General features: G+C 49.7%; 2 protein-coding genes across 15 annotated transcripts in view; one reads left to right on the top strand and one right to left on the bottom strand.

Moving 5' to 3' along the window:
- Positions 1-156: 156 nt before the first annotated feature.
- LOC133227928 (cyclin-dependent kinase 11B) overlaps positions 157-25,453 on the bottom strand; it is a 40,513-nt gene continuing 15,216 nt past the window's right edge. For 6 of the 14 annotated variants that reach the window (XM_061383022.1, XM_061383023.1, XM_061383019.1 and 3 more), the window contains 19 exons: positions 17,379-17,502; positions 16,471-16,586; positions 15,180-15,307; positions 14,018-14,156; positions 5,841-5,977; positions 5,355-5,477; positions 4,985-5,080; positions 4,749-4,904; positions 4,496-4,561; positions 3,782-3,957; positions 2,982-3,072; positions 2,368-2,489; positions 2,079-2,184; positions 1,752-1,873; positions 1,567-1,674; positions 1,368-1,484; positions 1,129-1,277; positions 850-1,039; positions 157-765 (listed from right to left, as the gene is read on the bottom strand). In XM_061383022.1, the coding sequence (XP_061239006.1) occupies positions 673-765; positions 850-1,039; positions 1,129-1,277; positions 1,368-1,484; positions 1,567-1,674; positions 1,752-1,873; positions 2,079-2,184; positions 2,368-2,489; positions 2,982-3,072; positions 3,782-3,957; positions 4,496-4,561; positions 4,749-4,904; positions 4,985-5,080; positions 5,355-5,477; positions 5,841-5,977; positions 14,018-14,156; positions 15,180-15,307; positions 16,471-16,586; positions 17,379-17,502 (2,359 nt within the window). In that variant the 3' untranslated portion in view covers positions 157-672. Of the gene's footprint in view, positions 766-849; positions 1,040-1,128; positions 1,278-1,367; positions 1,485-1,566; positions 1,675-1,751; positions 1,874-2,078; positions 2,185-2,367; positions 2,490-2,981; positions 3,073-3,781; positions 3,958-4,495; positions 4,562-4,748; positions 4,905-4,984; positions 5,081-5,354; positions 5,478-5,840; positions 5,978-14,017; positions 14,157-15,179; positions 15,308-16,470; positions 16,587-17,257; positions 17,305-17,378; positions 17,503-19,537; positions 19,850-19,927; positions 20,038-20,958; positions 24,809-25,453 lie in introns of those variants that run through there. The other 8 variants (XM_061383032.1, XM_061383033.1, XM_061383030.1 and 5 more) reach the window with 5 other exon arrangements.
- On the top strand, positions 10,412-10,919 carry LOC133227934 (large ribosomal subunit protein P1-like). The gene has a single exon (XM_061383058.1). It carries the CDS (start codon positions 10,521-10,523, stop codon positions 10,863-10,865), a length of 345 nt encoding a protein of 114 aa, XP_061239042.1. The 5' UTR covers positions 10,412-10,520; the 3' UTR covers positions 10,866-10,919.

The raw sequence follows: 25,453 nt of genomic DNA, 5'->3' as shown, positions 1-25,453 counted from the left end.
CAAGTCAGAAAGAGATGGGCCCAAGTGGGGTTGGAGGCCACCCTTTATCCCCCCCTTCTATCAAGAGTGTGGGGGCCCAGGATCCCCGCACCCCCAGGGAGCACTAGCTCAGGATCCAGCACAGGACTAGCCGCTCAAACAAGGATATACCAGACCTTTCCTCCAAGAATATTTTACTACATCTTAAAACACAGAAACAACCTTGTACAAAAACCCACTGTGGCTGAGAGTTCACATGCCTGGTTCTGGGGCCCTGCATTGAGGAGCAGGAAGGTGCCCCAGCAGCAGCCTGAAGATTTAAAAACTACAAAAATCTCCACAGCTCTGGTCCCAGTCCCAGCAATGACCGCCCGGCATGGCCCTCCCGTGGCCAAGTGTGTGGGGGTACCAATGCCCATCCTCCCCTCACAGGGCAAGTCCAAGTCATATGAAAAAGTACAGCCTTTCCTCCCACAACAAGGAAAATGTGATTTAATCCTACAAATTTACAAGCCAAGATAAAATAAAAAGAAAACGTGGAAAACCCCACGAGGCCAGCAGTCCAAGACTTGAGGTTGTACCCGTGGCAGCCCTGTGGCAGTGGCGCCCCGGTCCACAATCTGGACCCAGACACCGCCTCCAGCGCCTGCGCGGTCGGTGCTCCCCAGGGTGGGTCCAGGTCAGCTGGGAGCCTCAGAACTTGAGGCTGAAGCCCGGGCCCGCAGCCGAGGCCCCCTGGTTTGTGGTGGTGAGGTGGAAGCCGGTCTCCTTCAGGTCATCGTCGCCCTGCGGACACAGTGGCATGTAGGGCCCGGGCCGGGCCAGCCCTGCCTCGGGGACTCCTCTCCCCAGCTCCTGCCCACCCCTTACCAGCTGGCTGTATCCCAGACCTCCCTCTGGAGGTCGTGGGCTGGTGCCTCGCTTCACCCTCTGCTGTTCGCTCTTGGCCGGCCATGTGGGGAACATGGAGGGGTCGATGGGGAGGGGGGTCTCACGGAAATACTCATGCTTGAGGCCATCTTCTGCGTTGACTCTCCGCCCAGGGAAATATGTCAGAAACCTGGGAGAAAAAGGTGCTATGTGCCACCAATGGGGCAGCCTGGGGGCAGGGCCAAGGTGGGCAGGGGCGGGGCGCAGGGCAGGACGCACTTGTTCATGAGGTCAAAGCCCTGGTCTGAGAGCAGAGCCCCGAAGCGCTTGCGGAGGTTGTTATAGGGGTACTCGGTGAAGGTCATCTTCTTGACAGCTGGGAGGTCGTTGTAGCCAGGCCAGATTTTCTCACTGGGGGTGCCGAGGTCCTACAAGAGGGAGCGTCTCAAGACACTCGGGTCGTGCAGGGAAGGGTGGCCCGGCCCGGGCACCTGCACTTGCCCCCAGTGGGCACCTACCTTGAACACTTTGTTGATCTGATCGATTTCTGACTTCCCAGGGAATAGCGGCTTCTGAGTCAGCAGCTCCCCAAAGATGCAGCCCACTGACCACATGTCCACAGCTGTGGAGTACTCCTGGGGGTCAGGGAGGAGTCAGGGAGTGCTCAGGGGGCTGAGGGCTGGCATGCCCCGGGGGCTCTGGAACACCCACACTCACCTTGGCTCCAAGCAAAAGCTCAGGGGCTCGGTACCACAGCGTCACGACCACTGGGGTGTAGGCCTTCAGAGGGGACCCATACTCCCGTGCCAGCCCGAAGTCCCCCACCTGTGAGGGGAGAGGGTGGGCTGCAGACGGCTCGAGGCTGGGAGCTGCTCTGCTCCCAGCCGCCGGGCAGGGCTCACCTTGAGGATGCCTGCGTGGCTCAACAGCAGGTTGGACGTCTTGAGGTCTCGGTGCAGGATCCAGTTGTCGTGGAGGTGCTTCACTCCGCGCAGCAGCTGGATCATCAGTGTCTTCACTTCCCCTGTGGCAACGTGCAGCACAGGGCTGGTGCCTGGCTACTCGCCGCTGTGGCAGCCACTGGCCATTCCAGCATATGTGCAACCAGTGGGATAAGGTCACAGTTCAAGGTCAGCAGCCCCCCCACCCCCGCCCAAACAGCCCGAGGGTGGGACATCCCTCAGGGGATGTGGGTCCAGGGCCACCCCATGGGACTGACTGGGACCCACCTGGCAGGAAAGGCTGCTTCATGGTCTCCATGAGGCTCTTGAGGTCATGCTCTACGTAGTTCATGACGATGTAGATCTTGTCCATGTTGCTGCCCACGACGATCTCCTAGGAAACAACAGCAGGTCTGAGGGGTCAGGGCCCCAGCCAGCCCTGCTGCCACCAGCGCTCCCAAGAGACGTGAGATCCCAGGGCCGGACACCCGGTGACACAGCAGGGACCCCCCCAAGTGTGATGGCCACTAGGGGCGCAGCACTGGGGGCCCTGTGGGCAGAGGTGCATGGGCCTCACCCTGACAGTGACGATATTGGGGTGTTGCGCCTTGAGGATGGTGTTGATCTCCCTCAGTGATGTGATTGGGAAGCCCTCCTTCTCCTTCTCCATTTTCAGTCGCTTTAGAGCCACAATTTCATCTGAAAAGTAAGTTACCGGAAGACAGACACTGAGGAGACCTTCTTCTACCCACAAGCTCCCATTTATGGCTGTCCCCTAGAATCACAGGACGTGGTCAACTGGCCTCCCTGGGGGCTCAGAGCTTGGACCGCCTCCATCTCTGAGGCCCTGGCCCCCGGGCACACATCTGCTTAGGTGCTGTCACTCCAGGCCTGGCCTGGTGAACTCCATACTCACAAGCAGCACAGGGCTTCTTGGTCAGGCTGACTTCTGTGGGTGCCAAGAGCCAGCTGCTCAGGTGTGCACCAGCCAGGTGAGGCCCCATGAGGGCCAGCACCAGGGGAAGGGTGATCCCTGGGATCAGAAGGAACCACGCCCAATGACTTTGACACTGAAGGTGACAGGGCCCTGTACACAGCCAGGGGCCTGTGGTGCTGGCTGGCACTCTGGGCCACCTGGTCCATGCCCCACACCCCCTTCCCTGTGGGGTACCACCCTGGGCTGCGTCCCACCTGTCTTCTTGTCCTTTGCTCTGTACACAACCCCGTAGGTGCCTTCCTCAATCCTGTTCAGACACTGGAACTCCTCCACACTCCGACAGCCCTAGGGGAGGCACCAGCGTGAGGGCATGGTAGCCAGGTTCACAGCCCACAGCAAAGCCTCAACTAGACATCTCCAGAGGCCCAGATGGTGCTCAGGCAGGACCTGGGAGCAATAATCTTCTCAGCCTCTGCTTGCTCCTTCAGTGAGCAGGCGCCCTCTATCCAATAGCTGGCCCTGGGCACTGGCCCCCCGAGACACCTCCAGCCACTGATCCTAAGATGATGCCAAGACAGCAGGGACCCTCTGTGTTGCACCCTCAGCTGGCGCAGCAGCCCTCAGGAGCAGTGGCACCCTCAGTGCACCTTGGGCCCTCACCCTCTTGGGACCTGCCCCTCCCCCAAGTCCCTCCCTGCAGCACTTTGGTTACTGAATTGCAGGGCAATATGCACCACTGCCCTCTGACCCCCATAGGGCAATAAGGCAAGGAAGGTCAAGGGCCCATCTGCCCAGGCCGAGGCAGAAGTGACTGCAGAGCTGACTGCACACGAGGTGGCCTGACTCTTATGCAGGGGCCCCTTGTGGGAGTCCTGGCTGCAGTTGCATGAGCTGTCCTCCAGCAAGCCTACTGGACAAGAGACCAGACCATGACAAGGGATATGTCGGAGGCTAGGGGACAGGCCTGGCCAGAGATAGACCCCCACAGTGAGGACGCAGCTTCTGCTCCCAGCCACCAGCCCCATCCATGGGCAACAAAGAGGAGGTTCCTCACCTGCAGGGCGGGCAGGTACTTGGGCAGCTCCTGCTTGAGCTCGATGGGTGACAGGGCTGGAGAGTCAGGCACAAAGTCCCCTTCGGTGAGGGCGCTGCTCTGGGGGGTGCCCTCACCTGCCTCCTCTTCCCCCTCTTCACTCTCTCCAGAATCGTGGTCAAACCGTGACTCTGGAACTTCAGAAATTAAACCCAATTTCAGAACCAGAGACAGACAGTGTCACAACCCCCACCCATTCTGGGGGGAATATGAGCACGACCGCCTCCAGGGGCCAGGACACACTGTGTCCCACTGCCCTGGACAGAGGGCGCTGTGTCTTGGGGCCACTGGCCAGGCTGGGACCACTGTGAGCTAATGACCAGTCGTCTGAGAAGGCTGGCCCAGAATTGGTGTCCAGTGGCCCAAGGCCTTGGCCTGGCTGTTGGCAGAGGCCACAAAGTCCCAGGCCAGTGACTGGTCTGTGGTCAGAGCCCAGCTGGTGTTTTCTAGCTCCTGTCCCAATGTCCAGGCCGAGCAGCCCCCAGAAGGGTGGCCAGGGAACCAGCAGCTGGGTCCTGGACATAGCAGCTGGGTGCCCCTGTGGCTTCTGGGTGGGACGTGCCACAGACAAGGGTTATTTGTGGGTCACGGTCCCACCACAACTCTGACATGGGTCAAGCACCCTGGTCAGAGGTGGACGAGGAAGAGGTGAACCACCACTTGGGGGCTTCTCACCAACCAAGACGTGGTTCTCATTCTCTCGCTCCTCATCTTCACTCATTTCTTCTTCACTCACTTCTTCTGCAAGAGAAACAGGTGTCAGCTAAGACCCTCTACAAGAGGTAGCAAAGGGCCCTCACATGATCAGTGGGGGTCTCACGAGGTCCCAGTCAGCAAGGCATTTTCAAGATGGATATTTGTTTACTTAGACTTTATTGTTGTGTAACTTCTAAGCTCCTATCACATTAAGCCTCAGGCTCGAGCTCACCGGCTGATTGTCCAGACACATCCTCAGAGTTGCTTCCAGTCTCCTCCTCCTCCTCTTCTTCCTCTTCCTCCTCTTCCTCCTCTGACTCCTCACTGCTGCTCCCCTCTTCCTCCTCCTCCTCCTCTTCCTCCTCCTCAGAACCTGACCCCGACTCCGCTTTAGGAAGAAAACAGGCAGCAGTGAACTTGGGGCCGCCCTGTGGTGGCTGAGTTGGGCAGGGCCGGGCGAGCAGTCACCTGACGAGGACTCAGCGGAGCTGGTCTTCCTCTCGCTGTCGCTGACGTCCTGCAGGTCGGACAGCAGGTCTCTCTCTTCCACTTTCTCTTCTTTCACTTATAAAATAAACCATTGAAGGTGAATGTGGGGCAATGTTTTAAAATAAAACATTAGATGGTGCTTCTCATATAAGAGGACCAGCTCATCTACAGACACTTGGGAGGAAGACAAGTCTTCAAATCCTCCAGCGCATGAACTTACACAAATAGCCCATCACACACACAGGTACTGCAGCACCCTGTGATGTTGTGAAGCATCAGTCTCTGAACTCAGGTGTCCCCCTAGCAAAGACCACCCTGTGCTGGGTCCGCAGGCGCTGTGCGGCCTTACCTGGCTTCCGGCTGTCCCCCGGCTCAAGCCTTTCTCGAGGAGGCCGGAGTGGGCTACGGCTCCAGTGGCTGGCTTTCACCTTATCGCTGTAGTCCTCTCTCACGGTCCGGTGATGTGCAGACACTGCGCAAGAACAGCACAGGGGCTGGGGGCAGTCCCCTTTTCCTCTAGGCGCACACATGCCTACAGCCCGGGAAGGAGTCCAGGAAGCCACCAGAGGACCCACGTGGGCATTCTAGACTGCTCTCTACTGGTCAAAGGCAGGGGACAGAACCCACCTCCTCAAGCCCAGGCCTATCACCCACTGGGCATTAGGGAGGTGGACACCAGACATGGCTATCCAGGGTGCACAGCTCACACCCCGGGACCTGCAGCATCACCTAGCCCTCTCGCTCGCCCCCGCCCACCTTGCCCTCCTTCAGCCTTCCCCTACCCTTCCGCCTCGCCCAACTCCCGGGCTCCATCCACCTCAGGGGCCCCACCCACCTTCGCGCCGGGCCTCCCGCTCCTTGCGCCTCTCCTCGGCCCGCCGCTCCCGCTCCTTCTGCTCCCGCTGCTCCTTCTGCTGTTCCCGCATCTTGCGTTCCCGTTCTCGCTTCCTCTCTAACTGCTCGAGGCGGTCCCTGGAACAGGAGCACACCAAATCTTTTCTCACCCCCGAAACCGGAAGCTTTCTTTTTGGCCCTCAGTGCTTTTTGCTGCATTTATAAACTATCCCTCTGGCAAGCCATTTCAGTATTCTTGCCTTGAGAACCCCATGAACAGTATGAAAAGGCAGAGAGATACAACAGTGAAAGATATACTCCCCAGGCCGGTAGGTGCCCAGCATGCACCTAGAGAAGAGTGGAGAAACACCTCCAGAAAGAATGAAGTGAAGGAGCCCAAGCGAAAACTACACCCAGTTGTAGATGTGACTGGCGATGGAGGTACACAGTTGGAGGCTGTAAAGAACAAGATTGCGTAGGAACCTGGAATGTTAGGTCCCTGAATTAAGGTAAATTAGAAGTGGTCAAACAGGAGATGGCAAGGGTGAACATCAACATTTTAGGTATCAGTGAACTAAAATGGACAAGAATGGGAGAATTTAATTCAGATGACCATTGTATCTACTACTGTGGGCAAGAATCCCTTAGAAGAAATGGATGTCCATCACCAATCCCGTAGCTTGCTCAAACTCATGTCCACCGAGTCAGTGATGCCATCCAACCATCTCATCCTCTGTTGTCCCCTTCTGCTGCCTTCAATCTTTCCCAGCATGCAGGTCTTTTCCAACCTGTCAGCTCCTCCCATCAGGTGGCCAAAAGATTGGAACTTCAGCTTCAGCATCAGTCCTTCCAATGAATATTCAGGCCTGATTTCCTTCAGGATTGACTGATTTGCTCTCCTTGCAGTCCAAGGGACTCTCAAGAGTCTTCTCCAACACCACAGTTCAAATGCATCAATTCTTCAGTGCTCAGCTTTCTTTATGGTCCAACTCTCACACCCATACATGACTACTGGAAAAACCATAGCTTTGACTAGAAGAACCTTTGTTGGCAAAGAAGTATCTCTGCTTTTTAATATGCTGTCTAGGTTGGTCATAGCTTTTCTTCCAAGAAGCAAGTGTTTTTTAATTTTATGGCTGCAGTCACCATCTGCAGTGATTTTGGAGCCCAAGAAAATAAAGTCTGTCACTGTTTCTACTGTCTCCACATCTACTTGCCATGAAGTGATGGGACTGGATGCCATGGTCTTTGTTTTTTGAATGCTGAGTTTTAAGCCAGCTTTTTCACTCTCACTTTCATCAAGAGGCTTTTTAGCTCCTTTTCATTTTCTGCTGTAAGGGTGGTGTCATCTGCATATCTGAAGTTATTGGTATTTCTCCCAGCAATATTGATGCCAGCTTGTGCTTCATAAAACCCGGCGTTTTGCATGATGTACTCTTCATATAAGTTAAATACAGAATGTAGGTGCAGTCTTAAAAATGACAGAATGAGCTCTGTTCGTTTCCAAGGCAAACCATTCAATAACACAGTAATCCAAGTCTATGCCCCAACCACTAATGCTGAAGAAGCTGAAGTTGAATGGTTCTATGATGACCTATAAGACCTTCTAGAACTAACACCAAAAAAGATGTCCTTTTCATCCTAGGGGACTGGAATGCAAAAGTAGGGAGTCAAGAGATACCTGGAGTAAGAGGCAAGTTTGGCCTTAGAGTACAAAATGAGGCAGGGCAAAGGGTAACAGAGTTTTGCCAAGAGAATGCACTGATCATAGCAAACAGCCTCTTCCAACAACACAAGAGAAGACTCTACACATGGACATCACCAGATGATCAATACTGAAATCAGACTGATTATATTCTTTGCAGCCAGAGAAGAAGCAGCTCTATACAGTCAGCAAAAACAAGACCTGGAGCTGACTGTGGCTCAGATCATGAACTCCTTATTGCCAAATTCAGACTTAAATGGAGGAAAGTAGGGAAAACCACTAGGCCATTCAAGTATGACCTAAATCAAATCCGTTACGATTATACAGTGGAAGTGACAAATAGATTCAAGGGATTAGATCTGACATACAGAGTGCCTGAAGAACTATGGATGAAGGTTTGTGACATCCTACAGGAGGCAGGGATCAAGACCATCCCCAAGAAAAAGAAATGCAAAAAGGCAAAATGGTTATCTTAGGAGGGCTTGCAAATAGCTGAGAAAAGAAGAGACGTGAAAGGCAAAGGAGAAAAGGGAAGATATACCCATCTAAATGCAGAGTTCCAAAGAATAGCACAGAGAGATAAGAAAGCCTCCTCAGTGATCAATGCAAAAAAAAAAAAAGATGAAAACAACAGAATGGGAAAGACTAGAGATCTCTTCAAGAAAATCAGAGATAACAAGGGAACATTTCATGCAAAGATGAGCACAATAAAAGACAGAAATGGCATGGACCTAACAGAAGCAGAAGATATTAAGAAGTGGCAATATACACAGAACTATACAAAAAAGATCTTAATGACCTAGATAACGACGATGGTGTGATGACTCACCAAAGCCAGATATCCTGGAGTCCAAAGTCAAGTGGGCCTTAGGAAGCATCACTACACACAAAGCTAGTGGAAGTGATGGAATTCCAGTGGAGCTATTTCAAGTCCTAAAAGATGATGCTGTCAAAGTGCTGCACTCAATATGCCAGCAAATTTGGAAAACTCAGCAGTGGCCACAGGACTGGAAAAGGTCAGTTTTCATTCCAATCTCAAAGAAAGGCAATGCCAAAGAATGTTCAAACTACCATACAATTGCACTCATCTCACATGCTAGGGAAGTAATGCTCAAAATGCTCCAATCGAGGCTTCAACAGTACATGAACCAAGAACTTCCAGATGTTCAAGCTGGATTTAGAAAAGGCAGAGGAAGCAGAGATCAAATTGCCAACATCCGCTGGATTATTGAAAAAGCAAGAGTTCCAGAAAAACATTTACTACTGCTTTATTGAGTACACCAAAGCCTTTGACTATACGGATCACAACAAACTGTGGAAAATTCTTCAAGAGAGAATACCAGACCACCTCACCTGTCTCCTGAGAAATCTGTATGCAAGTCAAGAAGCAACAGTGAGAACCAGACATGGAACAACGGACTGGTTCTAAATTGGGAAAGGAGTATTCCAAGGCTGTATACTGTCACCCTGCTTATTTAATTTATATGCAGAGTACATCATGTGAAATGCTGGGCTGGATGACGCACAAGCTGGAATCAAGACTGCCAGGAGAAATATCAATAACCTCAGATATGCAGACGAGAACACCCTTATGGCAGAAAGCAAAGAATTAAAGAGCCTCTTGATCAAAGTGAAAGATGAGAGTGAAAAAGTTGGCTTAAAACTCAACAGTCAAAGAACTAAGATCATGGCATCCGGTCCCATCACTTCATGGCAAATAGATGGGGAAAATGTGGAAATAGTGAGACTTTATTTTGGGGGGCTCCAAAATCACTGCAGATGGTAACTGTAGCCATGAAATTAAAAGATGCTTGCTCCTTGGAAGAAAAGCTATGACCAACCTAGACAGCATATTAAAAAGCAGAGACATTACTTTGCCAACAAAGGTTTGTCTAGACAAAGCTATGGTTTTCCAATAGTCATGTATGGATGTGAGAGTTGGACCATAAAGAAAGCTGAGCACTAAAGAATTGATGCATTTGAATTATGGTATTGGAGAAGACTCTTGAGAGTCCCTTAGACTGCAAGGAGAGCAAATCAGTCAATCCTAAAGGAAATCAGTCCTGAATATTCATTGGAAGGACTGATGCTGAAGCTGAAGTTCCAATCCTTTGGCCACCTGATGGGAAGAGCTGACAGGATGAAAAGACCTGGGAAAGACTGAAGGCAGCAGGAGAAGGGGACAACAGAGGATGAGATGGTTGGATGGCATCACTGACTGGATGGACATGAATTTGAGCAAGCTCTGGGAGTTGGTGATGGACAAGGAAGCCTGGCATTTTGCAATCCGTCGGGTGCGGAGTCCAACACGATTCAGCGACTGAACTGAACTGAACTGGGTTTTTCAGCCCACAAAGGGCTTTTAAAAACCAGAACTCGAGTCCTGTTAACCCCATCCTTAACAACTGGCCAAGAGGAAAGTTCTGGTCCAAGGAGGTAACTGCCTAGGGCTGAAACCCCACTTGGTCATTCTGCTCAGCTGATGCTCTGAGACACACCAGGGCTTTCCCCAGGTGTGCATAGTTTTAATCCACTTCTACTAGAAGGCAAGTCTTCCTGGGCCTTCCATCTAAGGAAAGGAAGGGAGCCATAGCCCCACGCAGGGATCTGGTTTAGGTGTTTACAGCCAAAACACTTCACTTTAAGCAAAACGGTAGCCGCAGCCCTAGGTTCTGATATACTGCTTCTATTCTCATTTAGTTCAAAACATTTCCAGGGAGTTCCCTGGCGGTCCAGTGATTAGGACTGGACACTTTCACTGGTGGGGCCTGGGTTCGATCCCTATCAGAGAACTAAGATCCCACAAGTTGTACGCATTTTTCAGCCCTCAAAAATAAAAAGTCAAGCTCTTTCCTCCGCTGCCGCTAAGGTGCTTGGTTCTTCCGAGGAAGCTAAGGCTGTTTTGGGGTGAGGCCCTCACTTCATCCGGCGACTAGCACCGCGCTCGGCAGCCCCCACCTAGCACTTGCTCGCACCATGGCCTCCGTCTCCGAGCTTGCTTGTATCTACTCTGCCCTCATTCTGCACGATGATGAGGTGACGGTCATGGAGGATAAGATCAATGCCCTCATTAAAGCAGCCGGTGTAAATGTTGAGCCTTTCTGGCCAGGTTTGTTTGCAAAGGCTTTGGCCAATGTCAACATCGGGAGCCTCATCTGCAATGTGGGGGCTGGTGGACCCGCCCCAGCGGCCGGTGCTGCACCAGCAGGAGGTCCTGCCCCATCCACTGCTGCTGCCCCAGCTGAGGAGAAGAAAGTAGAAGCAAAGAAAGAAGAATCTGAAGAGTCTGATGATGACATGGGCTTTGGTCTTTTTGACTAAATCTCTTTAGTAACACATTGAATAAAAAGCTGAGCTGTTAAAAAAAAAAAAAAAGTCAAATAGTTTGTATTTTTCCTCATCGTTTCTTGTGCTGGCCATAGGTTTTTCAGAAATGGGTTGTTGGATTTCAAACATCTGAGGATACCCCACCTGGCCCAGTTTCTTTCCGTTGCGAACTTTAATTGAACTCTTCTGTGATAAGAGGGCACACTTTGTTCAGCCTCAGTTCTTCTGAGACCCCTCACACAGCTTGGAGTTTTGTGGAAACACATCCTAGAAGCTTTCAGACGTGTGTCCTGCAGCTGCACCGCTGTGCCCACCTGTCAGGACGTTTGGCTGGTAGCATCTTCCAAATTGTCTACATCCTTGCTGATTTTCTCCAGCTTTACTACTGATGACTGGCATGGGACCCCGATGCTTCCACCCAGAGTCAATGGACTGCCTTCAGTTGTGTCAGGTTGGGGTCCAACACCAGGTGCCAAAACATTTACCCTGGTCGCATCTTCCTGCTCTGCATTTATGTCGTCATGAGGGTCTCTACCTCCAGTGTCTTTTGTAACATCCATTTTGTCTGACGTCAGTGTAGCCACTCAGGCCCTTTTACTGTTGTCGTGTGCATGGGCCATCCTTTCCCATCATTTCATTTTCTGGCTGCCACGTGGGGTGTGGGATCCTAGTTCCATGACCAGGGATCGAACCTGTGCCCCTTGCATTGGAAGCATGGAATCCTACCCACTGGACCTCCAACAAAGTCCTCCTCCTTTACTTTCAACCTACTTTTGTCTCCAACTCTAAGATGTCCCTCTGACACAGCACACAGCTGGATCTTGTTTTCTGTCTGACAGGCTCTCCCATGTTTGGTGCAGAGACTCATCTCACACTGAATGTAACTATGGATACAGCTGCTGCCCCCCGTATCCCCACCTTCTTTTGTCTTGTTTTTTGGTTTCTCTCTTTCTCCCAGTTGGGATGGTTTCTTTTTTGGCTGCACCATGAAGCGTGCAGGATCTTAATTTCCCAACCGGGGATCAAAACCAGGCCCCCTGTGGCAGAAGAGGGAGTCCTAATCACTGGACTACCAGGCAGTTACCCATTTGGGGTTTAAATGGGGATTTTGAGCAAATCATTTTAATTCCTCTATTTACTACTTTTTAGAAGTTGCTCTAGAGATTGCAGTGTGCATCTCATGAGATTAAGCTCCAGGAAATGCAGATCTTGTTCACATACAGCCCCCACTCCCGTTTCCTCCTGCAGTTTATACACATTATGGCTACTTGACCACACAGTGTTTTAATCATTGTTTTATGCAATCCTGTGTCTCTTGTAGTAATTCAGACAAGATGGGAGAAGAAGCATGTTTACAGGGGCTTTTGTCCCAACCTGCAATTCAGCCACGCCCAGGGCTAGCCTTTTCTTCTGGTGTCATTTCTGCTCAGCTTGAAGGTTGTCCTTAAGCACTTCCCAGAATGCCCACGTTGCTGGCAGAGAGCCTCTGCTCACTTGCCCTCACTTGGGAGGCAGGCTGTGACGCACACAGAATTTTGGGCTACCAGCATTCCTGCCCTTCCCCAATTTCCCATTGGTTTTCCTGGTACAACTGTTGCTTTGTACTTATACTATTCGGGGTTCACTGAGCTTCTCTGATATGTAGATAAATATTTTTCATCAAATTTGGGACAGTTTCAGCTGTTCCCCCTTCCTTCCAAGACTACTACTGTGCACATGCTGGTCCCATAGACGCTGTCCCTCAGCTTTTCTTCAACCTTTTCCTCGCTGTCATTAGAAGGCACGATGTCCATCTTCAAGTTCCATGCTTCTAGGTCGCCAAGTCTGGAACACACTGTTTCTATGATGTTTTTCTTCCTTAGAAGGGGTTAAATCCTATTTGTCTTAGAGCTCTCTGTTGAACACTGGACATTCTAGACAATGTCCTGCAGCAACCATGCCTTCCAACCTTTCCTCCCAGTTGCTGCCATTCAGTGACTGTGAGGCTAACCCTGTGAGCTCGCCTTGTACAGTGTGGCCACTGCTGCACCGTTCCATGTGCTTCAATTTATTTTCAAGCATGGATTCCTTGGGGTCACTACTGTGTCTGCATAGCTGTGTGCCCCTACCACACTGGGCAGAGCACGGGGCCTGCAAACATAGACCCTTCTCACACCTGCCTTCCCTGCCTTTTGTGGGGCCCCAGCTGCTGGGAATGTCCACACCTTCCACCCTACTACTCCCCTCCTGTAGAGCAGCCCAGCTCCCAAGCTCTCCCTGGAAATGACCACAGGACACAGAGGTAGCCTAGGGGTCACGCCTCGGCCATGTAGGACAGACCTGGGTTAACAGATATTCCTCTGGGACTCTGAGCCCACAGAGAGGCCCCTGGAGACAAAAGCACCAGAGGCTGGTGTCCTAGCTCCTGGCCATTTCAGGGCCTTTGGGGTTTCTTTGTCTTTTTTGTTTGTTTGTTTGGAAGAACCCGAGTCTACTTCTATTGTAACCCCTGAGAACCCTAAGCAATATGCCTTGTTGGTCAGTCTTCCTGGACAAGGTCCCTAGAACAGAGCAGGCGCCTGGTGCACACCCACCGGCCAAGCAGGCGGCAAGTCACCCACAGCGAAGCCCCTCCTCGCTGTGCCACAGGTGCACACGCAGGGACGGGCCGCCTCCAGGATGGCTCCACCGGGATGGGACAGCGGCCTAGCCCGCCTCGCCCCAGGCTCGTCCCTTACCACCCTCACATGGACATCGTCTGAGGGTGTGGACAGCCCCCCGACCCCTAATGGCCACCACCCCCCCTACTCTCCTTCCCCCGCTGTTGCAGGTCTGGCCCAAACCTTCACTCTTCACCTCTCAGCTCCTCCTAGACTCCCAGCTCCCTCCAGCAGTATCCTTCCCTGAGGGACCACCTCAGAAGCTGAGTCGGGGACTCTGCCTTGAGTCAGGACCACATTCTCTCACCCGCTCAGCCGGGCTCCTGGGCACCTGAGCAGCCTCGGTGCACAGGTTTTTGTTCCCCTCGTCAACTTCTGTCACCTCACATGTGCAGCCCCATGTGCAGGGAGCCCTCGCTCCCTTCAGGACAAGCCTCTGGGCCGCTTCCTGCCCAGTTCCCGTCTGTGTGACCTGCGTGCCCTCTCTGCTGTCATCAGGGCACCTACCTCTCCCTGCGCGAGTGCTCCCGGGCCAGCTCCCTCCGCTTCTGCCGCTCCCACTCCCTCCGAGCCTTGTCCTGCTCCTCCCGGTGCCGCTTCCGGCGCTCATGCTCCCGCTCCTTCTCTTTCACTCTGGCGTGCTTCCCTATGGGCAAACAGCATGTGTCGTGAAAGGAGACTTAACCTCCAAAACTCAACAATACCCAGTGAAAAAAAGAAAAAATATCTAATCAGTGACTTCCCTGGTGGTGCAGTGGTTAAGGATCCACCTACCAATGCAGGGGACAAGGGTTTGATCCCCAGTCCAGGAAGATCCCACATGCTGCGGAGCAATTAAGCCCATGTGCCTCAAAGACTGAAGCCTGTGTGTCCTAGAGCCTATGCTCTGCAACAAGAGAAGCCCCTGCAATAAGAAACCTGCACTGCAACAAAGAGTAGCCCCTGCTTGCTGCAATTAGAGAAAGCCTGAGTAGCAATGAAGACCCAGTGCAGCCAAAAAAAAAAAAAAGACTTGGAGAAACAACCATGACTTTTGTTTAAAAAAAAAAAGAAAAAAGATGAAGACATAAAACGCTAGGCAGTAAGCGTGAAGTTAAGAAAAAAAAAACAAAAATAACGTGATTATCACTGAACAGAACTGTGGTCTCTATTTTCTCAATTTTCTGTATTAAATAAACTGTGATTAGGCTACATTAGTCTCATGATTTTAAAAGTCATCCTTTGTAAAGAACACAGGACAAAGCTTAACTCCTTTTAGTTTCTGCATCACATTATAAACCACATTAGCCACCTGCGTTTAACAAGATTTACATCAGGCCCAGGTTCAGTTTCCCAATATCCCTAAGAAGCTCTCGATATTGGTGTGACAGCAAACTCACTACTTGGACTTTATCAAGCATCTGTTTCTTAAAAGCAATTGAGCACTGAAGAGCGGCCTTCCCACGCTGAATTAAGACACAGACCAGCTTCCCCAGAACAATGCAGTGAGGGGAAAACACACCAAAAGGAAAATGAAGTATCTATTCAGAATGATCTATAATAAATTTATACTTTTAGCTAAAATTTTATTCTCTTCTCTCTCAGCTGAGCTCTGAAGAACGTAGCAGATCATGAAGTAGGAAGGAGACCGTATCTGAACACAACACAAAATGAAACAAATGCTTTGTACCCCCTTCTGCTGAGTGACTGCGATGCCTACGTTTCTCTTTTCTCTTTTCGTCTTTCCTGTGATGTGCTTTTTCCTTCCGAGACATCTGCTGGGGTGGTTTGATAGCCAAAGAATCATCTTCCTCTCCTCTGCAATGAGACACCATGGCATTATGTCACCTGAGAGGGAAGTAGGGAGCACCAGGGCATCAGGGAGTCTCCCCAGCCCAGGGAAGGGAAGGGTTCAGAACATAAAGGAGAGCCTCAACCATCACCTCAAAGACTGTGCTCATTATGACACTCAGGCTTCCCTGGTGGCTCAGCCGTAAAGAATGTGCCTGCCAATGCAGGAGACATGTGCTCTATCCCTGGGTAGGAAAGATCCCCTGGAGAAGGAAATGACAACCCACTCCAGTATTCTTGCCTGAGAAATACCAAGGACAGAGGAGCCTGGTGGGTTATAGTCCGCTGGGGTCGCAAAAGAGCCAGACACGACTTATTGACTTTAATAACAATGATTATGAAACTTAAGCCCAAACTGTGTACTAAACACAGATTCAGATGGAAAATACAGTGGAAATCAGTGTGTTATACGGAACAAAAATGCTCTCTGAGGAAACTCTAGGGTGTGACAGACATGCAGTGTTAATTATCTTGATCGTGTATAACAACTTATCAAACTGCATACATTAAATCTGTGCAGTCTCTCACTTAAAAAAGCTGTTAAAAAAGAAGGTCCCACAATTTTAGTCAAACTTAATGACCTCAAAAGGTCATTTCATATTCCCAACTGAGTATAAAACCAAAACCTTGGGAGAATGCACAGTCTATACCTTTTAGCCTTAATTTCTCGTTATAGTGTTTTTGACTGTTTGATGATGGACACGAAGGGAAAAAAAGCGAGGAGAAGCCACAGCATAGGAAGAAATGTCAGAGGTGCAGCTTTGGCAGGACTGCTTCTGTTTCTGTTTCTCCTAGGCCTCGCTCAAGTATCTTTCAGCAGCAACTCTGGTTTATTTGTAGATAATTTTAGACAGTATGTATAGAAATCATCACAAACACCCAATTCCTTAAATGTACTATGTGAGTTGTGCTGACTTCACTGAAGAGCAATCACAAAGAAAGGAGCACACACTCACACTTCTCCTAAGCAGAGTGGGGAGCTGTTACCTGACACCACACAAGGCTCATTTCCATGGAGGTGGTGACCTCCAACTTACAAAATCACACTGAGAAGGGCCATAAGGGTCACACACAGCCAGATGTGAGCGCACCTGCAGCCTGCAAGCTCCTCGGGGCTGCACCCTGCTCACCTGTCTTCCATGGAGTCCTCTCTTCTGTACGGCGAGTTCCTTATTGTTATCTCCATGCGGTGGTCCCTCAGCTCCCCCTCCTCAAGGGAATCCCGCTTGGAATCCCGGTCATCAGACTAAGAAGCAAGGAGAGAGTACTTTTCCTTACAGATAAGCCTATTTTTAATAAGATGCAAACCTTGCCAACATCCCAAAACCAACTTTCATACACACTTTTTCATATGACCAATGTGATAAAATCTAAAAAACTTTCATTCAAATCCCATGACATCAGAATTACAAATAACTCTGTAAACCAGAACCTGAGAAATTAAAACCAGCATAGATGTAAAGGGACATTAGACTCTATGCCAAGTATGTTAGTTGTTTATATGAGACAAAACTGAGCCTTAAAGAATACTTCATACACCAAATAATTTGCAACATCTCATAAATATGTAAGAAAAGTCTGTTGCTAATCTTAAAGAAGAGGTATTTCTTTCAATGCTCCTCATTAAATTACTAAACTTTTCCTATGTTATTAGGTAAACCAAGAAAGGTGTAAAACATTAATTTCAAGGCAACTTCCTACTATAGTAAAAAATACTTGGAAATGGTATCATGAGTATAATGATGAAATGAGAAAAATTAGTTCAACTGCACTAATGATTTTAGGTTCAAAATACTTTGTTTTCCATGTAGCTGTGGTCATCTATATGCAGCTTTTTAGTAAGTTATCAATCTGTCTTCAAAGTAAACTGAGCATCTGAATGTTTTTGTTAATTTTTAGAATAGATTTTGGGCTCACCTGAGACATTTGGAAGTACAAAAGAACTTCACCGAAGAAGCGTTGTTCTAATGGAAAAATGAGGGCAAAGAAATTAAATCTCCTTTAAAATAAAAACACTTACTTAAAAAACATAGCTTACATTTTTTAAGCGTTTTATCTCTGCTTTCTCCTCTTGTTCCTTCCGTCGTTTCTTTTCCTGAAGAATTTCATCTAAAGTTTTCACTTTCCAAGAGTCCTTTTCATCACCCATTTGAGTTAAAACACTGCAAAAAGACAAGAATTCAAACTGCTTCAGGACACAGCAAGCTATGGTTTGATGCTACGCTGTTCCTGGACACTTCTGCCTCACCACTTTTGAGCGCTTCAGTAGAAATCTTTGTTAAGAGGGATGAGCTATGCCAGAAATAAACCCACACACCTATGGTCAATTAATCTTCGACAAAGGAGGCAAGAATATATCATGGATAAAAAAATCTCTTCAGCAAGTGGTGCTGGGAAAGTTAGACAGCTGAATATAAATCAATGAAATTCAAACACATCCTCATACCATACACAAGAATAAACTCAAAATGGCTTAAAGACTTAAACATAAAACTTAAACATGACACTCTAAAACTCCTGGAAGACGTCATAGGCAAAACAATATCTGACACAAATCGTACTAATGTTTCCTTAGTAAGTCTCCTAGGCAACAACTAAACAAATGGGACCTAATCAAACTTACAAGCTTTTACACAGCAGAGAAATGATGAACAAAACAAAAAGACAACCTATGGGCTGGGAGAAAATATCTGCAAACAATGTGACTGACAAGGGTTTAATTTCCAAAATATACACACACCTCACACAACTCAATAACAAAAACCAGAAAACTCAATCGAAAAATGGACTGAAGACTTGAATAGACATTTCTCCAAAGAAGAAATACAAATGACCAATACGCACATGCAGAGATGCTCAACATCATTAATTATCAGAGAAATGTAAATCAAAAATATAATGAGGTATCACCTCACACTGGTCAGGATGGCCATCATTATTGGTTCATTTATTTTGAAAATTGTTAATGGCAAAGAGTCGACTCATTGGAAAAGACTGATGCTAGGCAAGATTGAAGGTAGGAGGAGAAGGGGATGACAGGGGATGAGATGGTTGGATGGCATCACCAACTCAATGGACATAAGTTTCAGCAAGCTCCGGGAGATCGTGAAGGACACGGAAGTCTGGCATGTCTGTCCATAGGGTCGCAAAGAGTTAGACATGACTGAGTGATTGAACGACAACAAATAAATGCTGAAGAGGGTGTGGAGAAAAGGGAACCCTCCTACACTGTTGGTGGGAATGTAAATTTCTGCAGCCACTATGGAGAACAGTATGGAAGCTCCTCAGAAAACTAAAAACAGAGCTACCCTATGACCCAGCAATCCCACTCCTGAACATATATCCAGACAAAACTATAATTAAGAAAGTTATACATGTGCCTTCTATGTTCATAGCAGCACTATTCACAACAGCCAAGACATGGAAACAATCTAAATGTGTACTGACAGATGACCGGATAAAGATGTGGTATATATACCTATACATGCCACACACACACAGGAATACCACTTAGCCATAAAAAAAGATATGAAATGCCATTTGCAGCAACATAGATGACCTAGAGATTATCATACTAAGTGAAGTCAGAAAGACAAATACTTTATGATATCATTTGTATGTGGACTCGAACATATGACACAAGTGAATTTATCTATGAAACAGAATCAGATTCACAGACATATACAAAAGACTGGGGATTACCAAGGGGGAAGGATGGAAATGAGATGGAGTGGGACTTTGGGATGAGCAGATGCAAACTAGTATATATACGATGGATAAACAGCCAAATCCAACTGTACAACACAGGGAACTATTTTCAATTTCTTGTGATAAATCATAATGGAAAAGAATATTAAAAACATGCGTGTGTGTGTGCGTGTGTGTATATATATATATATACATAATCACTTTGCTGTACAGTAGAAATATTAACATTTACAACATTGTAAATCAACTATACTCTGATTTTTAACAATGGAAAATAAGGGGCGGGGGGAAAGGTTTCAAAAAAAGAGTGATGGGTCGCGGAAAGCGACTGCTTGTATTCCAACCTCTTTTCTGTCATTCCTGTACGGTCTAGGGAAAGTTACTTCACCTCATTCTGTAAACGGTAAGAAAACCACCTGTGTGACGGTATCACAGAAGATTAAGTGAGATCTCCCAGGTAAAGCTCGTAGTTAGGTACCTGGCACTCACCGAGAACTGTTCTCGCCGTCAGGAGAATTTATTTGAAAGACCACCTGGGCCGCGTGGGCCACTGGCCCATTTGACGGCGGCAGCCCCATCACAAGATTAGGGGAGGTCTGGAGTGAAGGACTCGAAGGGCGCGCTCGCAAACCAGGCAGCGGGGCCCGGTTTTGGAGTTTCAGTCGTGCTAACCCGGGGTTCGGCCGGGCTGGAGTTAGCTCGGGGAACGCCTGGGCCCGCCGCCTCCGCGACTCCGAGTTCCGCGCAGAGCGAGATGGGCCGGGGAGGCGAGGAGTGTAGCCCAGCCCGGTCCACGCGCCCGAGGCCCGCCGGGACCGGAGAGATCGAGTGAGCTGGTCGCGCCGTGGCCCCTGCCCGGCCCGCCCCGCCTCCACTTACCCCTGCGCCGCCGCCGCCGCCGCCGGTCCCGGAGCCTGAGAAAAAACAGCGCCCGGCGCGCGACAGTAATGTCGTCACTTCCTGCGTCGGCGCCGGGCTGATGACTAGCTAAGACGCGTCCCCGCCGCCGACTCCCGCCCTGAAGAGTGCCGGGAGCGCGCTGCGCGTCACTTCCGGCCTTGGCGCAGGCTGGTGACAACTCTAGGGGCGGAGGCTCGGAGCCGGCAGGTGTCTGGACCAGCCTGGTTGGGTGGTCGTGACTGTGTCTTCTCTCCCCGCTCCCGTGACCCCGGGGCAAGACCCTGAATCTTCCTAAAAGGAGACGAATCTTGCTTACGGAGCGGGGCGGGAAGAGCGGTTACCGCAGGATTTTCAGCTGTGCGAAGACCAGGGATGACTGTTAGTGCTTACTCAGGCTCGCCTGCGAAGGTTTTTAAACACATTGAATCCTGAGGTTCGGCCTCAAACCTGCTGAAGTTCAAGCAAATTATTCTTCGAACTTTTGTGGTCACAGAAAAATGGTAATGCGACATCGTGACTCTCAGGAAGAGAACGGTAAACAAGTATCATTCACTTGCAGTGTGTGCACTCAGTCGTGTCCGACTCTGTGCGACCCCATGGACTGTAGCTCACCGGGCTCCTCTGTTCATGGAGTTTTCCAGGCAAGAATACTGGAGTGAGTTGCCATTTCCTCCTTCTGGGGATCTTCCCAACCCAGTGATTGAACCTTCCTCTCTTGAATCTCCTACTTTGGGAAGCGAATTCTTTACCACTTAACGTCACCTCCAGTTTACTACCTGGCCAGAAGTGGAAAATGTAGAAAAATCTGACAAGAAATTAGGGCCCAAAGAGGGTGTGTGGAAGTGAAATTCTTTCTCTTCCTGGAAAGAAATGTTTTTTCTATGCCCAAGCTCTTGTTTTGCTTCCTTAGTTTTTGGTAACAGGAAAAACCTTCAAAAAACAGATGAAGGCAGTAAGAACCCACCCATGTTCATTTCAGTAGCCCAAACACTTGAGTCTTACACAAAGGAGAAAGCAAAGTACACACTGAACATTTATTTTACTTTTGCAGAACAAGAGTCCTAGATAGTTGCTACCATGGTAGCTTAATTTGGACAGAGTAACCAGTAGGCATCCACAGGATTAATTATACAGCATTGATGTATTACCATAGCAGAATACACAGTGACTCACTAGATTATGTAACCACCATTTTTCTAGGAAAAATTGATCTAATTGCATAAATACTGGAATAGGTGAAATAAACACTAAAATTTTGAGTAATGTACTTTTAGTTCTCCACAGTTGTTTTTTTTTTTTTGGTGTAAAGCAAGTATAATTTGGTTCTGATATAGACAATTTATTCATATAATTTTCAAGTTTTTCAGTATGGGAAAGTCACCCTCACTGTGACCCTCTGCAATGGTGGGTTCACAATACTCCCTGGGTGGGTTCAGACTCAACTCACACATCTACAGTCTAGAAATAGCACATCAACTGAATGCCAGTTTCCCTCAAGTTAAAAGCAAGAAAAAAAGACTTTGCCAATTAGAACAGTTTCCAAGTCAGTCTGGACATCTAGGCAAGGATGCAATGGCAGCATCCAAGCCCTCCAGAGAAGAGGAGGAAATACTACAGAGAGAGAAAACTGGAAGGTTTTATAGCCAGAGCATCAGGGTGAGCAAGCCAAGTGATGGTCAGCACAACCACCTGGCTGCTCTTTGCTCTTCAGGAGAGAGAAACAGGCCGACTCATCAGGGAAGCAGGAGCGTTCTTATTATAAGCTAGGAAAATGAAAAGGTCCCAACCAGGGCAAGAACATATTCTGGAAAAGAACAGAGCCCTTACTACAACATTGGTCACAGGCAAACAGAAGAGGGTCTCTACCTGTAATAGCATCCTTGTTTAATTTTTCCAACCTAGGTAAATAGTGAAAATACTTCCAGGCCTCAGGAAGCACATCCCCTGGACAGATGTAGAAAGTCGTGTTGCATTTTTTGTGGTCTCTGCTGACCTGTCTATATATGACCATCCACAGGACAGTCAGTGCCACACGGGAGGCAAAGTCCCTCGGTTTGGGGCAAGCATTTCAAGGGCCTGCGGCTAGCGCGGTTCCACGTGGCTTACTCTTCATGCAGCACATTTTTATTGTGTAACTTACAAATTAAAGACACATTTTGGATTATGCAAGAGTATTCTCAGCTTTCCAAGGCAGATGATTTTAATGCTAATATGCAGGAAGTTATGACTATCAGAATTTTTTTTTTTTAAAAAGCCTTTCAATGCCACTCAACAGTGGAAATTTCCTTGAAAGCCAGAGATCTCTAAGTATTGACGTAAGCAAGCAGATGACCAGAGCTGGAAGCCTGGTTCATGAGTTTGATTACAAAGACACGGACAACGACCATGGACCCAGAGGAAATGGACCTAGTGTTGGCGCTGGTACAAGCTGGCCTGCGACGGTGCAGTGAAAGGAACATACTAGAAAACTACTAGACAAAGTTAATTAAAAAACATGTCTGTACAGTTATTAAGCAAACGCCCACGCAGGCTGTGGGGTTTGACTCTCCTCCCAGAAACGCCCACCATGTGGACGACTTTGGGCAGTCAATGGACGGAATACAGCCACAGCATGTGTCCTGTGGGTGCCAGGCCCCGGACTCCCTGCTGGGGATGAGGGGATGCCCCAAAAGCAGCTTTGCTAGAAACTGCCTCATTTACTAATAATTTAGGAAAATCTTTTCTGGTCCCCAAATCTGGAAAATCAAAAGAGGCCCCTAACAACACTCAGACACAAGCAGCTGGCACCTGCTCACTCTCAGATGACAGTCTGCAGCTGGCGACACACATGCTCCCCTTCTTCATGTCTCGCCGGCAGCTGCAGGTGTTGTGGCCCCAGTCTGAGGGCAGAGGCAAGAGCCCCCCAGAAGTGGTGCTTTCCCTCTGGTCCTCACAGAGCAATGCGCTGCCCCAGCCACTGCCCCAGCATCCTCTTTAGCTTTGTTTAAGGGTAAGCTGAAAAAGAGGAAAGGGGGGAAACCTGGGAAAGACACCTGCTACCCTGTACAGGGAAGCTGCGTGTGACCTGCTGACCTCTGAGCAAGGAGGTCAGCTTCATAAAAGGTTGTTTGTAGTTAAAAGGCCCCATTTTTAATCCCTCATCACGACAGACTTTCAAAGTCGGCAGAACTTAATGAGATGCACTTATTGCTCTTTGTTTCTAAGAGACTTGCTCTCCAGGAAGGGCTGGTTTATATTTTCCAGTTGAGAAGCCAACCAGAAAACCAGAGAAGCAATTAAGGCGCCAGGGCCTGGACAGCAGGGACTGTTCCCGAGACTCGTGGGCCACTTGTGCCCTCGGGTCGCTCCATCCCACAGGCCGGCTAGAGACGGGCAGGTGGCCAGCCCGCGGCCCCTGAGTTGGGCTGTGCCTGACAAATCCCAGAGCTCCAGTCTGGTAGGTGGGAGGGGGGCTCCACCCTGACCAGAAGTTCCAACAGGATGTGGGGCGAGGAGTAAAGAGAGAGGTGGAGCCTTAAACACCTGGCTGGCTGGCTGTCTGCCCTGGGGCAGGAGGGCCGGGCTGGGCCGTGGGTCTGACTCTGGTTTACCCAGCACAGTCCATGCATTCCAGAAGCCATCTGTACCTGTGTTTCCTTTTAAAACTTACACTGTCATTTAAAATGCAGCATGACAAAAGTGTAAACACTCCACATTCGTCCTGTTCATCATTCACGAGGGGGAAATCATAACACCCTTGTCAGTGAGACCAGGAGGCTCGAGACTGGCTGGGTGGAAACGGGCTCCTGGAGCCCCTTTAGAAGAGCCTGCCTATAACCTACGAGTATGGGAACAGAAGGGACACAGCCCCGCCTTGCCTTGTGGTCATCTACCTGTAGCTTTCAGGCCGGAAACCACATCTGGGTCTGGGTGTTGAGGTGGGGGGGCGCAACCTGGCTGCCCACAAGGGACAGGACACTCTGGAGGTGGGAGGCTCAGCATAGCAGATGTGGGGAGGGGCAGCCCACCTTCCCTAAGTGGTACTGATGCGACAGCTCTGCCTTGGGTAGAGGAGATAGACATCCTGTCCTCAGGAGCAGGGAACCCCAGGTTCTCACCCCATCTGTCCCATGCCACTATGCCCACTGCAGTGGCCTCCACGCCCTGGCCCTGGGGGCCTCAGCTTGGCCAAGCCCAGCAGATCCCCAATGGCCAAGGAGCAGGGTGGACTCTAGCAGCTGCTGATGGCTGGCATGAAGGAGCCGGTACCCCACACTGGCTCCAAGTGAGGGGGTGCCCGCTGGAACCTGGACACAGCTCCAGCTTCCCAAGTGGTCATCACTCACAGAGGAGTTGGGGCCTGGCCCAGATGCTGGGGTGCGCAGAGGCTGCCAGGAGGAGGTTGTCAGGGGGCTCAGCCATGGCTCAGTGGCAGCTGTGTTCTCCAACCCAATTCAAGTTCCTACCAGTTCTGACTGACAGCCCCAGAAAAAAGCGGAAAAGGCTGCCCACCTTGCCTCCCACAATGACTGTGACCTGTAGAGCCAGGTGGTCCCACACCCGCTGTCCACAGGGAGAGAGAGGCAAAGGGGTTCCCCCGTCAGCGAAGAGGGGGTGGTGTGGTGCCCCCATGGCTTTGGGATTCAGTGGTGTGGCCGGGGGTCCTGGGGGAGCAGCAGCTCAGAGCTGCCATCCGGGGGCTGGGTGGTGGCCGAGGCCAGGCTCTGCATGGCCTCGCGCTGCTGTTGCTTGGCCTTATTGTAGAGCAGGACGCCAGCTGTGACCAGCACGGTACCCACAGCTGACAGGCTGGTGACTTTGTTACCGAAAATGATGACGCTGAGCCAGATGGACAGGGCATGCTTTACAGTGCTGGCGACGCTGCAGGAGAGCAGGGAGGTCAGCGGGGGCCATAGGCACCTCCGCTAACCCCCCTTTGTGTTGGGGTCCTACCTACTAGAACAGAGATCACAGAGAAGAGGGACAACAGAGCTGGGTGGCATCTTCAGGCTCAGTCTTGTGCCTTACTTTGTCCTTTCTTTGATGGAAATATTTCTAAGTGAACTGTAGGCATTACAGCTTTCACCCCCAACACTGCGGCCTACTCTCCACAGAGTGGGAAGTGCTCCCTTAGGAAAGCTGTCTGGAAATGACACCATGCTGCTTGCTCACTGCTGGGACCTCGTGAGGATGCAATGACCACAAGGGTTTGTCTCCTGGGCTGCCATTATGGATAATTTAAAGTTAACTTTTGTATTTTTCTGCCATAAGCTATTTCCCTTAAAAAGAACCAGTTTCCTGTCTTTATATGGACCGTCACTAACAACCCCTGAAAAGCAAAGTTTCAGGGATATTTGGAAATAATTCCTGTTGTCATACAGGAAACAGACTCATAAAACATACTGACCACTTGAGTCAGGGGACGTGGCACCCAGGCGGCCCTGACAGCCCTGCAGGCCCCTCTCCCAGGATGTGGGAAGAGGCTGCCAGGTCTGAGAGCAGCTCGAGGCCCCTGAGGCCCTCAGA

This window comes from Bos javanicus, chromosome 16 (genome assembly GCF_032452875.1).
Source record: "Bos javanicus breed banteng chromosome 16, ARS-OSU_banteng_1.0, whole genome shotgun sequence".
Lineage (NCBI taxonomy): Eukaryota > Metazoa > Chordata > Mammalia > Artiodactyla > Bovidae > Bos > Bos javanicus.
Note: the sequence above shows the minus strand (reverse complement) of the source record. Positions and strands in the feature narration are given on the sequence as shown.